Raw genomic sequence first — 14,579 nt, 5'->3', positions numbered from 1 at the left:
GAGGAGAAATGGAAGTGAATGAGGGTGAAGTATCGGAGGTGGTAGGTGTGGTGAAGTTATCAGGGACTGAGGTATGCACCGACGATCAGGAGAAAGACGAGTCTGTGACAGTAGGAGTGAAGTTTATGGAAAAAGTGGACTCTTGCCTTTTGGTTGATTCATTTGTGTTTTCACAGTGGGTGAAAAAAAAGAGTTGGGTAATGTGGAATCAGTGAGGGTTACCAGACGGGGTCTAGTGATAATTGTAATGTGGAATCAGTGATGGTAACCAGACGGGGTCTAGTGATAATTGTAATGTGGAATCAGTGAGGGTTACCAGACGGGGTCTAGTGATAATTGTAATGTGGAATCAGTGAGGGTAACCAGACGGGGTCTAGTGATAATTGTAATGTGGAATCAGTGAGGGTAACCAGACGGGGTCTAGTGATAATTGTAATGTGGAATCAGTGAGGGTAACCAGACGGGGTCTAGTGATAATTGTAATGTGGAATCAGTGAGGGTAACCAGACGGGGTCTAGTGATAATTGTAATGTGGAATCAGTGAGGGTAACCAGACGGGGTCTAGTGATAATTGTAATGTGGAATCAGTGAGGGTAACCAGACGGGGTCTAGTGATAATTGTAATGTGGAATCAGTGAGGGTAACCAGACGGGGTCTAGTGATAATTGTTTGTGTTTCTGTTGGTCAGAGGAGAGAAGGCGCTCAGAGTAAAACAAATGGGGGCAAGAAAAGTTCATTGTTTCGCTCTCAAGAAAGGGGCACCAATGAAAGGAGTGATAATTGGGGTAGCAGTAAATATAAAAGTTGACCAGCTGAGGGAAAGATTCCTGGTGTATGTGATGCTCGTCGTTTGACGTGACGCAGACAGGGTGGCGAGTGGGGAAACAGAAGAGTCCATGTCTGTTCGTTTTAGTTTTGAAGTTGAGTCTTTGCCTGAAAAGTGAAGTTAGGATATAGAAGTTATCCTGTACGAGTGTATGTGCCAAATACATTACAATGTTACCGGTGTCAAGCTGATGGACATGTGACAGCAGTGTGTAGTAGGAGGAGGTCAAGGTGTGAGAAGTGTCCAGAAGGGCAGGAGACAGCAGTGTGTAGGAGGGGAGGTCCAAGGTGTGAGAAGTGTCCAGAAGGACAGGAGACAGCAGTGTGTAGGAGGAGGTCAAGGTGTGAGAAGTGTCCAGAAGGGCAGGAGACAGCAGTGTGTAGGAGGGGAGGTCCAAGGTGTGAGAAGTGTCCAGAAGGACAGGAGACAGCAGTGTGTAGGAGGAGGTCCAAGGTGTGAGAAGTGTCAGAAGGGCAGGAGACAGCAGTGTGGAGGAGGAGGTCCAAGGTGTGAGAAGTGTCCAGAAGGACAGGAGACAGCAGTGTGTAGGAGGGAGGTCAAGGTGTGAGAAGTGTCCAGAAGGACAGGAGACAGCAGTGTGTAGGAGGGGAGGTCAAGGTGTGAGAAGTGTCCAGAAGGACAGGGAGACAGCAGTGTGTAGGAGGAGGTCCAAGGTGTGAGAAGTGTCCAGAAGGGCAGGAGACAGCAGTGTGTAGGAGGAGGTCCAAGGTGTGAGAAGTGTCCAGAAGGACAGGAGACAGCAGTGTGTAGGAGGGAGGTCCAAGGTGTGAGAAGTGTCCAGAAGGGCAGGAGACAGCAGTGTGTAGGAGGAGGTCCAAGGTGTGAGAAGTGTCCAGAAGGGCAGGAGACAGCAGTGTGTAGGAGGGAGGTCCAAGGTGTGAGAAGTGTCCAGAAGGGCAGGAGACAGCAGTGTGTAGGAGGAGGTCAAGGTGTGAGAAGTGTCAGAAGGACAGGAGACAGCAGTGTGTAGGAGGGAGGTCCAAGGTGTGAGAAGTGTCCAGAAGGACAGGAGACAGCAGTGTGTAGGAGGGAGGTCCAAGGTGTGAGAAGTGTCCAGAAGGACAGGAGACAGCAGTGTGTAGGAGGGGAGGTCCAAGGTGTGAGAAGTGTCCAGAAGGACAGGAGACAGCAGTGTGTAGGAGGGAGGTCCAAGGTGTGAGAAGTGTCCAGAAGGGCAGGAGACAGCAGTGTGTAGGAGGGGAGGTCCAAGGTGTGAGAAGTGTCCAGAAGGGCAGGAGACAGCAGTGTGTAGGAGGGAGGTCCAAGGTGTGAGAAGTGTCCAGAAGGACAGGAGACAGCAGTGTGTAGGAGGGAGGTCCAAGGTGTGAGAAGTGTCAGAAGGACAGGAGACAGCAGTGTGTAGGAGGGAGGTCCAAGGTGTGAGAAGTGTCCAGAAGGACAGGAGACAGCAGTGTGTAGGAGGAGGTCCAAGGTGTGAGAAGTGTCCAGAAGGACAGGAGACAGCAGTGTGTAGGAGGGGAGGTCCAAGGTGTGAGAAGTGTCCAGAAGGACAGGAGACAGCAGTGTGTAGGAGGAGGTCAAGGTGTGAGAAGTGTCCAGAAGGGCAGGAGACAGCAGTGTGTAGGAGGGAGGTCAAGGTGTGAGAAGTGTCCAGAAGGACATGGAGACAAAAAATGTGTGTAGGAGGAAAGTCAAGGAATGTGAGAAGTGGGAGTCCAGAAGGACAGGAGACAGCAGGTTTCTAGGAGTTAGAGTAGGTCCAGAAGGTCATATGCTGAGGCAGTGTCCAGAAAGGGAGGAAGATGGGTTAGGAGACAGAGTGGAGATTAAGGAGGAGGAGTGTCCAAGGTGTAGAGATGTCCAGTACAGGGGAGGAGTGGTGAGCAGTGTAGAGATATACCAGTACAGAGAGGAGGAGGGTGAAGGTGTGAGAGATATGTATCCAGACAGAGGAGGAGTGGTGAGAGTGTGTAGGATATACCAGTACAGAGGAGGGGTGAGAGTTGAGAGTCTACCAGTACAGGGGAGGAGAGAGTTGTAGAGATATACCAGTACAGAGGAGGAGGTGAAGTTGTGAGATAGTGTACAGAGGAGGAGGAGAGGAGATCTACCAGTACAGAGGGAGGAGTGGTGAGAGGTGTGAGATCACTGGTGAGTGTCCAGAAGGGCAGGAGACAGCAGTGTGTAGGAGGGACCAGTACAGAGGAGGAGTGTGAGAAGTAGAGATCTACAGTACAGAGGGAGGAGACAGCAGTTGTGAGACCTAGGAGGAGGAGGGTGAAGAGTGTGAGATATGTCAGAGGAGGAGTGGTGAGAGTTGTAGTGTGTACAGGGGAGGAGGGTGAAGGTGTAGAGATATACCAGTACAGAAGGACAGAGAGGTAGAGACCTGCCAGTGTGTAGGAGGAGGGTAAGGTGTGAGAATGTACCAGACAGGGAGGAGACAGCAGTGTGTAGGAGGGAGGTCCAAGGTGTGAGATAGTGTCCAGGAGGAGGAGTGGTAAGACAGCAGTGTGTACAGAGGAGAGGGTAAGGTGTGAGAGTGTACCAGACAGAGGAGGAGACAGCAGTGTAGAGATCTACCAGTACAGAGGAGGTCCAAGGTGTGAGACCTGTACCAGACAGGGCAGGAGACAGCAGTGTGTAGGGCCAGGGGAGGAGTGGTGTGAGAGATATACCAGTACAGAGGAGGAGACAGCAGTGTGTAGAGGGGAGGTACCAGTACAGAGGAGGAGTGTGAGAAGTGTATACCAGTACAGAGGAGGAGTGGTACAGAGTTGTAGTAGGACAGAGGAGGAGTGGTAAGAGTGTGAATGTACCAGACAGGGAGGAGGGTGAGAGTTGTAGAGATATACCAGTACAGAGGAGGAGGGTAAGAGTTGTAGAGATATACCAGTACAGAGGAGGAGTGGTGAGAGTTGTAGCAGTGTGTACAGAGGAGGAGGTAAGGTGTGAGAAGTATACCAGTACAGAGGAGGAGTGGTAGACAGCAGTGTACCAGTACAGAGAGGAGGTCAAGGTGTGAGAAGTGTCCAGTACAGAGGAGGAGTGGTAGAGTGTGTAGGAGGGGAGGAGTGGTGAGGTGTGTAGAGATGTACCAGTACAGAGGAGGAGACAGAGTGTGATATACCAGGAGGGAGGTGAGGTGTGAGAAGTGTCCAGAAGAGGGAGGAGACAGCAGTGTGTAGGAGATATACCAGTACAGAGGAGGAGTGTCCAGAGAGGGCAGGAGACAGAGTGTGTAGGAGGGTGAGGTCCAAGATCTGTGAGTAAGGAGGAGGGCAGGGGACAGCAGTGTGTAGGAGGGAGGTGCAAGGTGTGAGATAGTGTCCAGTACAGAGGGACATGAGACAAAGAAATGTGGTAGAGTTGTTAGGAGGGGTACCCATGGAGCTGTATCAGAGGGAGGTTTCTAGGGTTAGAGTAGTACAGATCATATGCTGAGGCAGTGAAGAAAGAGGGAAGATGGGTGGAGAGTTGTAGAGATATACCAGTACAGAGGAGGAGTGGTGAGAGTTGTAGAGATATACCAGTACAGAGGGAGGAGTGGTGAGAGTTGTAGAGATATACCAGTACAGAGGAGGGAGTGGTGAGAGTTGGTCTACCAGTACAGAGGAGGAGTGGTGAGAGTTGTAGAGATATACCAGTACAGAGGAGGAGTGGTGAGAGTTGTAGAGATATACCAGTACAGAGGAGGAGTGGTGAGAGTTGTAGAGATCTAGGAGGAGGAGTGGTGAGAGTTGTAGAGATCTACCAGTACAGAGGAGGAGTGGTGAGAGTGGAGATATACCAGTACAGAGGGAGGAGTGGTGAGAGTTGTAGAGATATACCAGTACAGAGGAGGAGTGGTGAGAGTTGTAGAGATATACCAGTACAGAGGGAGGAGTGGTGAGAGTTGTAGAGATCTACCAGTACAGAGGAGGAGTGGTGAGAGTTGTAGAGATATACCAGTACCAGTACAGAGGAGGAGTGGTGAGAGTTGTAGAGATCTACCAGTACAGAGGAGGAGTGGTAGAGTTGTAGAGATCTACCAGTACAGAGGAGGAGTGGTGAGAGTTGTAGAGATCTACCAGTACAGAGGAGGAGTGGTGTACAGAGGAGGAGTAGAGTTGTAGAGATATACCAGTACAGAGGAGGGTGAGTGGTGAGAGTTGTAGAGATATACCAGTACAGAGGAGGGTGAGTGGTGAGAGTTGTTGTAGAGATCTACCAGTACAGAGGAGGAGTGGTGAGAGTAGTAGAGATATACCAGTACAGAGGAGGAGTGGTGAGAGTATACCAGTACAGAGTAGAGATATACCAGTACAGAGGAGGAGTGGTGAGAGTTGTAGAGATCTACCAGTACAGAGGAGGAGTGGTGAGAGTAGTAGAGATATACCAGTACAGAGGGAGGAGTGGTGAGAGTTGTAGAGATCTACCAGTACAGAGGAGGAGTGGTAAGAGTTGTAGAGATCTACCAGTACAGAGGAGGAGTGGTGAGAGTTGTAGAGATCTACCAGTACAGAGGAGGAGAGTGGATATACCAGTACAGAGGGAGGAGTGGTGAGTTGTAGAGATATACCAGTACAGAGGGAGGAGTGGTGAGAGTTGTAGAGATCTACCAGTACAGAGGAGGAGTGGTAAGAGTTGTAGAGATCTACCAGTACAGAGGAGGAGTGGTGAGAGTTGTAGAGATATACCAGTACAGAGGGAGGAGTGGTGAGAGTTGTAGAGATATACCAGTACAGAGGGAGGAGTGGTGAGAGTTGTAGAGATCTACCAGTACAGAGGAGGAGTGGTGAGAGTTGTAGAGATCTGCAGTACAGAGGAGGAGTGGTGTACAGAGGAGGAGTGGTGAGAGTTGTTAGAGATATACCAGTACAGAGGAGGAGTGGTGAGAGTTGTAGAGATCTACCAGTACAGAGGAGGAGTGGTGAGAGTTGTAGAGATCTACCAGTACAGAGGAGGAGTGGTGAGAGTTGTCTAGTACAGATGGTGATACCAGTACAGAGGAGGAGTGGTGAGAGTTGTAGAGATATACCAGTACAGAGGAGGAGTGGTGAGAGTTGTAGAGATATACCAGTACAGAGGAGGAGTGGTGAGAGTTGTAGAGATATACCAGTACAGAGGAGGAGTGGTGAGAGTTGTAGAGATATACCAGTACAGAGGAGGAGTGGTGAGAGTTGTAGAGATATACCAGTACAGAGGAGGAGTGGTGAGAGTTGTAGAGATATACCAGTACAGAGGAGGAGTGGTGAGAGTTGTAGAGATCTACCAGTACAGAGGGAGGAGTGGTGAGAGTTGTAGAGATATACCAGTACAGAGGAGGAGTGGTGAGAGTTGTAGAGATCTACCAGTACAGAGGAGGAGTGGTGAGAGTTGTAGAGATATACCAGTACAGAGGGAGGAGTGGTGAGAGTTGTAGAGATATACCAGTACAGAGGGAGGAGTGGTGAGGAGTTGTCGAGATACTACCAGTACAGAGGGAGGAGTGGTGAGAGATATACCAGTTGGTGAGAGATATACCAGTACAGAGGGAGGAGTGGTGAGAGTAGTAGAGATACCAGTACCAGTACAGCAGATATACCAGTACAGAGGAGGAGTGGTGAGAGTTGTAGAGATCTACCAGTACAGAGGAGGAGTGGTGAGAGTTGTAGTCTAGTAGATATACCCAGTACAGAGGAGGAGTGGTGAGAGTTGTAGAGATCTACCAGTACAGAGGGAGGAGTGGTGAGAGTTGTAGAGATCTACCAGTACAGAGGGAGGAGTGGTAAGAGTAGTAGAGATATACCAGTACAGAGGGAGGAGTGGTGAGAGTTGTAGAGATCTACCAGTACAGAGGAGGAGTGGTGAGAGTTGTAGAGATATACCAGTACAGAGGAGGAGTGGTGTACAGAGGGAGGAGTGGTGAGTAGAGATCTACCAGTACAGAGGGAGGAGTGGTGAGAGTTGTAGAGATCTACCAGTACAGAGGGAGGAGTGGTGAGAGTTGTAGAGATATACCAGTACAGAGGGAGGAGTGGTGAGAGTTGTAGAGATCTACCAGTACAGAGGAGGAGTGGTGAGAGTTGTAGAGATCTACCAGTACAGAGGAGGAGTGGTGAGAGTTGTAGAGATCTACCAGTACAGAGGAGGAGTGGTGAGAGTTGTAGAGATATACCAGTACAGAGGAGGAGTGGTGAGAGTTGTAGAGATCTACCAGTACAGAGGGAGGAGTGGTGAGAGTTGTAGAGATATACCAGTACAGAGGAGGAGTGGTGAGAGTTGTAGAGATATACCAGTACAGAGGAGGAGTGGTGAGAGTTGTAGAGATATACCAGTACAGAAAGTGATATAAGTTTCAGTAAGATTGAATTTTAGCATTTATAGCAATGGTTATCAACTGTACTGCAAGAGGATGGAACGGAAGTTGCATAAAATTGACATTGTGGTGGCAGCTGCAGAGGTATTTGGGTGTGTGAGACTTGACATCAGAAGAGTTACAGGATGTGTTAAGTGGTGATGTCCCATCCTTTCAGGATGATGGAATGAGGTAGGAATAAATACATTTAATTAGTGGAGTAGAATGGTGTTAATTTATTATAGATTGTTTTTATGTGTGAGTGTAATGTTAGATGGTAGGGTATTTATTTAGTACATTTTTTCTTTTTCAAGCAAAGTATAAGGGAGTTGTACTCCAGTCTAGTAGGTGGCGGTAATGCAACAGGTGGATGCCAACCGTCGTTAAATCTCGAAGAAGAAGCCACTAGGTGGAGGCAAAGAGTAAGAAATAGACAGGGCTTCGATAGCACTGGGGCGGTGCTCTTTGTGCACACACTTCCTGAAAATGGGCTTGGAAGAGAGTTTGGACACGAAATACGCTTTGATATCTTTACCAAAACACTCATACTGGTTTGACTTTTGGCTGTTTGTGATGTTTGACATCGCATTTTTTTCCCTCGTTATGTATTTCATAGTTCCCTAGCTAAAATGGTAAGTTTGAGTACAACTGCAAAACCCCAGATAGCTAGCTACAAATTAGACTTGCTAGCTATGGTGGCTAAGGAAGTGAGAGTGCCAGTTAAGTTAGTTGTGTTTGAGCACACCTGTGTATTTTAAAGTTAGCTAATTTATCATATTAAAATAAATAAATATACATACATACATACATATATACATACATACATACATACACAAATACCACTTGTTGTATCTGGTTGCGCACCAGAACATGTGTATTGAAGGTTATTAAAACATTGTTGAATTGTATCCCTTGCAGGAGTGACTTGGAATTCTAGACTTGAAGTGCCGCCCCCTTTAACCATGACCCCCTGCTGGCTGAAATGATCGATCTTTAAAAAGGAGTGTTTACACCACTGAGGTATGAGGTTTACACCCCTCGACCAGATTGGTGTTCAAATTATATTGGATGTCTTCCTTTGTTAGGCCTATATGTTGTTTTTAACTGCCCACATTTTGGTATTATATGAAATATTTACCAGTATTTTCAGTATGTCAGAAAATAGCAAAATTGTGAGACCATAACATTTGAATATGCCTGTTATTGAAATCAAGACAATAATTTGTGGCAGTCTGACTACTTAAAATGTGAAACTCAACTTCAATACAACACCTCACTCTGGATAAAAGTGGCTGCTAAATGACTGCAATGTCACAAGAACTGCAGGTTAACATGATGTAGCTAGTGGAATAAAGTGTGCTCTCTAAAATTTGTATGTCTGATTTGGATATGAGACGATTGAGAGAAGGTGACTTGATTGAGCCACCTAAACATGATGATTGGAACAAGATTACAGCAATAAGGGGAAAGAGATGTATTCCCGGGCTCTTGAACAAAGATCCTACTGAAACTACATCGGCATAAACCAGAGATCTGTAATTCCATGTCTGGAATAAAAGTGATGTACACTATGAGATAAACCTATGTAAATCCCAAAATAAACATGTTTTTTTCTGTCACATTCTGAGATGTGCATAGTGGAATCATATTTACTAATAATTTTGACATGTTTTATACAAATATATAGTTTGTTTTTGTATCTTGTGTTTTTGTAGTAGCACAGTAAATAAAGACAGCCGGAAGTTTACACCAGAGTCGTGCCAATGTATGGTCGGTAGGTGGCAGTATAAGCGCCTTTTCCCATTGATGGACCAGAGAGGAAGAAAACTTTCCCGGAAGATAAAAAAGAAGAGGAAGGACGCTAGCCTGCCAGATAGTGGATAAGCTAAACTATTATACTCCCAAATGTCTTTCTGTGATTTATATAAACCAAACTAGTTTATTAAAGTTATATAAGTCACAACTCAATTATCCATGATGATGGAAATCTGTGTCACGACAAAACCAGTGGAGAATGCAGGTTCGTTTAAAATAAGTACCCAGCTAACGTTGGCTAGCAACTTGCGGCTACTGTTAGTTATAGCAAAGATACAGGCTGTCTAGGGTGGACTAGCCATTGGGGTAGACTAGCTACTAGAAGATGGATCGAATAGATAAAATAGTTGGGCCACTGATTCACATTTTAGCTACATCTTTATTTGCTAGCGTCTACTCAAGTTATGCGGCAATGTAACGTTATGCCTCCTAACCCGCATTACCAATAATTATTGTCCCAAGATTGTCTCGTCTCTCACCAAACTCAATGACCAATTTTTGCCCGTAGATATTTTCCTCCCGTTATCCTCTTTGCGCCTGTTGATACCACCTCTGAGGCTGCTCTCTGCGGCCATGTGGCAAGTAGCGCAACGAAGAGATGTCATGGATTATGAGAAACTAGAGGAGTTCGTCGGCCTGGTGACAGCGACAGTTCCAGACCTGTTGAATGAGAAACAGAGGGCCAAGCTTCTTCTGCGGCTGCGAACAAGGGTTAGTGGCGAATACAGTTAAGGATTATGTTTTTGTAAACTGGAACCCCTAACAGCAGTAGTTTGGACAGTGTGTTTAGAGCCATCTCTGATTAAAACGGTCTTTCTTATATTGGCTTTATGTAGCTGCTGATTAGTTAGGTTCTGTCCATTTCCTGATTGCATGGGGGTTGTCCATGGTCCTGATCAGTTAGGTTCTGTCTACTGTCCTGATTGCTCAGGTTCTGTCAGTGGTCATCATCTGTTGGGTGCTGTTGTCTACTTCCTTGAATACTGTTATTCCTTTCAGGTGATACTAGAGTTGTGCTCCACTGATCATACAGCTGATATCCAGATCATCCAACCCCACCTGGACAGAATTCGCCCCCCTGGACACACAGGGGTAAGTAATGATACTCTGTGGAGGACAACTTCAATTTGGCATGGGGCCATATGTATCAAACTTCTCGGAGGAGGAGTGCTGATCTAGGATCAGGTCCCCCCTGTCCTTGTAATCCTTGTAATTGTGATATAAAATGCTTAACTGATCCTAAATCAGCTTACTTTGAGATGCTTGATGTATATGGCCCCTGGTCTTTATGGAACCGCCTTTGCCATTCCTATCATTTGAAATGTGCTTATTTAAATCACGTTTTTGCCTAGGATAAGATAGAATTAAAACATTGACATAATGAATAAGCAACCGTCAGATCCTTTGCACCAATTAGCTTGCGCTAATTTCCAGTGCTTGTTCCTATATGTCAAGGCCATCAAGGACAGCAGTGTTGCTCCCTCTTATTTTCAGTGGTGGGTGACAGTGGTTTACTGTTCCCTTATCACTGATAAGTTCTATTTCACAGAGTGGAGATGCTGAGGTGGATGCAGAAGAGGCCATCTTCCTGGAGCTCATCCAGACTTTGCTGAAAGACCCAGCGAGAGAACACTTCTTCCAGGTCAGTCTGCCTCCATCATATGTTAAGGTCTCTCTCTCTAGCTTCCTGGTTCTGTTTAGTTACCAAAGACTATTTACAGTCCTTGGAATTATATTACCCCGGAGGGAAGTTTTCCATAGGTACAGATCTAGGACCAGCTTCCCCGCCCCCAATCTAACCTTGACCATCAGTGGGTTAAATGCAGAACTGACCCAAGATTAGCATCTAGGGTCAACTTCACCCTACACCAATTATATCCCCATCTATCTTGATTCCAGGAGGTGTTTCCAACGGAGTACGGCGCCAGCTATGACACAGATATGCAACTACTTGTGTAGAATTCCTTTCTAAACTGGAGAAGATATTGCCAGTACCAGACCTTGGACAGGTAGCACAAAGTAACACCTCACTAGGTCACCTTCAGCTGGGTTCAAGTCCCCTTCTGTTATTGTATTGGGAAAATCCTGCAGTGCTGACCATGATGGCAACATTTAGACTGGTTAAGTTATAGGAGGGTAATATGTTCTGTATCTTATTAGGAGAAGATATCCAAGCTGTACTGTCACTTTCTGCACATAACCTCTGCCTTATAGCCACTCTGGGGCCACGCTGTTAGCTGAGGTGCTAGCCACCGGCTTCTCTGGTGTTCTTGAAATGGGCCTAGCATTTTGAAACGTTCCCCAGTGTGAAAAAAAACATGTCAACTTTCCAGCATATTGTCACTCACTTGTTTGCATCTCTGCTCCTATAGACTGTGTCATGGCTCAGTTCTGCTCCCTCTGTCCTGGAGGAGTGTTTGCAGGCCCTCTCTCAACCTGAGGACCTGAAATCCCTGCTGCAACACCACACATGTCTTGAGAACTTGGGCACTCAGAGTAAGGAGGAAATATTGAATGTCTTTCTCTGTTACTACATATAATAAAATGTGGAGACTGTGGTATGCCCTGTAAAAACAACCACCTAATGCTTGTGCTGCCTCTGTCTTATTAGTCTCTTTTCCCATTGTATTCCTTCAGGTCACACCGTTGAGATGTCTTCTCAGGTCTTTGCCTGTTCCCAGTGCCCATTCTTTCACATGCAGGAATCCTACCTCCTCCAGCACATTGGCGAAATCACCCAGAGAAGTACAGCAAGCTCCAGAAAACTGAAAGAGAACCCAGCGCTTCCCGGGGAAAAAAGTTCCCCGTCCTGAATTCCCCCAAGCCTTTCCCCATCCATAAGCTCTGAACCCGGTGCTCACATGCCACGAGTGTGGAAAGACTTTCACTCGCTCATCAGACGTGACCAGGCACCAGCGCATTCACACAGGGAGCGTCCGTGCACCTGCAGGAGTGCGACAAGGGTTTCAAAAACTCCTGGGATCTGGCGAGGCATCAGCGGATTCACACCGGGGAACGCCCATATATCTGCCCTCAATGTGGCAGGGTTCACCCAACTGGGCCTACTGTCCCTGCACTTCACCAGAACGCCTTGTGGCCAGAGTGCTGATCCCCACTACAGTCCACAGAGCAACAGGAGGAGCCAAACGACAAGGGAGTGGTCAGTACAAGTGTCAGAAATGTGGGGCTAGCTTTGACACCGTACTAGAGCGGCTGAAGCATAGGCAAACTCACGTGGTGAATCGCCATTACAAGTGTTCCCAGTGCGAGAAGATCTACGGCCGCCCGTCTGACCTGAGGAGACATCAGATGAAGCACACCGGAGAGAGACCCTTCCCTGCGCAGAGTGCGGCAGGGCTTCACTCACGTGTGGCTGCTGAACAAGCACCGGCAAATCCACACCAGGAGCGGCCGTACCCGTGCCCGGAGTGCGGCAAAGTTTCACCCAGTTACAGATACTGAACAGACACCAACTGATTCACAACGGGCAGAGGCCTTTCCAGTGCTCCTTCTGCGAGAAAAGTTTTACTCAGCTCGCGGGCCTGGCGAGACACGAGAGGATTCATACAGGGAGAGGCCATACCTCTGCACCGTCTGTCAGAAGACCTTCTTAACACATGGGGAGCTGGTAGACACCAACGCAGCCACAGCGACTTCAGACCGTTCTCTTGCTCTCAGTGTCCCAAGAGCTTCAAAACCAAGCGTGCACAGAGTGAACACATGAATACCCACACAGGGGAGGCGACCGTTCTCTTGCGCACACTGTGGGAAGGAGTTTGCCAAGTCTACTTCCCTCATAAGACACAACCTGATGCACACAGGGGAGAGACCGCATCAGTGCGCTCAGTGTGGCAAGACCTTCCTTACCTCTGGGAGCTGCTCCTCCACAGGCGAATACACACAGGGAGCGGCCATACCCGTGCTCGGTCTGTGAACGGAGGTTTAGGTGTTCGTCCAGACCTGACCATGCATCTGCGGACACACACAGGAGAGCGCCCATACTCCTGTATGTTGTGTAAAAAGTGCTTCTCCACCTCAACGCGTCTCAAAGGCACCTGCGCACTCACATAGGGAAAGGTGTGTAATCATGGCAGAACCTTCGAAAATATTGTCATGTATATTAATTTATTTTCCAAATCATGTTTATGGACTGCATTACTGACTAGTATGAGGACACAAAATATATGCATGTTACTAAAACTCAGCCTTACAACATGCTCTATTAAAAAATACAATTATGCCTTTAATTCACATTAAACATTTTATTTTAACACTTGGTGTGGAATTTTCTTGGCTCATCTCTTGTATTTCCCTGTTAACAGTTCAACACAAATGTTGTACACACACATTTTCAACAGTAGACCTGTTCGATCAGCCCACTGCCCATAAACTAGTCAACTGAAAAACAATATGATGCGCCCTCCCTGATCAGATGGCTTTTCTGTTTCGTTATGAAGTACTGCACCAAGCAAGATTGGTGTGAAATAATTACAAGTGGAAAGATACCCCTTTGAGGTTAAAGCACCAGTCATGTGAGAAATGTTGAAATAAGCAACCAATGATTTAAATTATCATTGGGCACAATGGTAAGGTTTGGTTAGGTAATTATAATTTGAGGTTGAGTTGACAAAATTAAATTCTAACACTACACAAATATGCTTTCTGATATACTAAGGTGAATGCACCAATTTGTAAGTCGCTCTGGATAAGAGCGTCTGCTAAATGACTTAAATGTAAATGTACTAAGGCTTTTTCTGTTAATGACATCAACCATATCAGGATGGACATGTATTCAAACATTTGATTTAGCATGCTTAGGTCATCCATCTTTTAATATGAGAAAATACTATGGTTCATTATGGGTATTTTATTACAACTTAACTTTTCTTAATAAAGTATACCATTTATTATCGGCGGGGGGTATCGTGTCGTTCACTACAACCGTCACGCAGCGTAAACGTTAAACCTAACAACACACCCCTGGAGTCTAACGAGCTACTGACAGCTACTGGTGGAGATCGAGTCGTGTCTGGCGACAAAATTCAGGTGACGATTAACATCTCGCCTGTAAACTTTACAAAACAAGGTTCTTCAAAATCCCTTTCTTTTATGATTCTGTCAAACATAATGCAGCTAGCTATTCATGGGTTGCACAGATGCCGCATCATATTGATGTCCAACTGATACTCAGTCTTTCTGAACTGGGGCTAATGACATTGCTAAAGTAGACAACCTTTGTAGAAAACAAAATTGCCATCATTACGATGTCAAGTTTACTTGAGAAATGGCAGTGTTGTCATCATGAGCTAAGCAAGTTCGGCAGAAAAAGCTAGCAATGCTAACGTTAAGCTAAACTAAAACGTCGATGCCCAGTCGTAGCTAGCTAGCTAAAGTTATACTGCATATAAAGTCAATCTGGCGACATTACAATGATGACAAAAGCTTGTCCTACTAATTATTTTCCTCCTTTTTAAAATGTCATTGTGTTTCCAAGCCACGGTAATGCACTTCATACAATATCTTCATCAACACCAAGACCACATGAAATAGAATGCTCAGCTGGGCATCAGTCGAATCAAACGAATGTTCAAAACAATATTGTATGACGAAACGCGCAGCCCAGGAATACAATGAAAC

The 14,579-nt window shown here is 46.4% G+C and overlaps 1 protein-coding gene across 1 annotated transcript; it reads left to right on the top strand.

The window, feature by feature from the left end:
* The first annotated feature begins 7,574 nt into the window (after positions 1-7,574).
* On the top strand, positions 7,575-12,404 carry LOC127924319 (zinc finger protein 813-like). Its single transcript, XM_052508923.1, has 10 exons — positions 7,575-7,759; positions 8,046-8,147; positions 8,843-9,147; positions 9,451-9,653; positions 9,942-10,034; positions 10,492-10,588; positions 10,902-10,951; positions 11,315-11,438; positions 11,580-11,687; positions 11,785-12,404. Exons 3-10 carry the CDS (start codon positions 9,102-9,104, stop codon positions 12,402-12,404), a joined length of 1,341 nt encoding a protein of 446 aa, XP_052364883.1. The 5' UTR covers positions 7,575-7,759; positions 8,046-8,147; positions 8,843-9,101.
* Positions 12,405-14,579: the final 2,175 nt, after the last annotated feature.

This window comes from Oncorhynchus keta, unplaced genomic scaffold (genome assembly GCF_023373465.1).
Source record: "Oncorhynchus keta strain PuntledgeMale-10-30-2019 unplaced genomic scaffold, Oket_V2 Un_contig_3943_pilon_pilon, whole genome shotgun sequence".
Lineage (NCBI taxonomy): Eukaryota > Metazoa > Chordata > Actinopteri > Salmoniformes > Salmonidae > Oncorhynchus > Oncorhynchus keta.
Note: the sequence above shows the minus strand (reverse complement) of the source record. Positions and strands in the feature narration are given on the sequence as shown.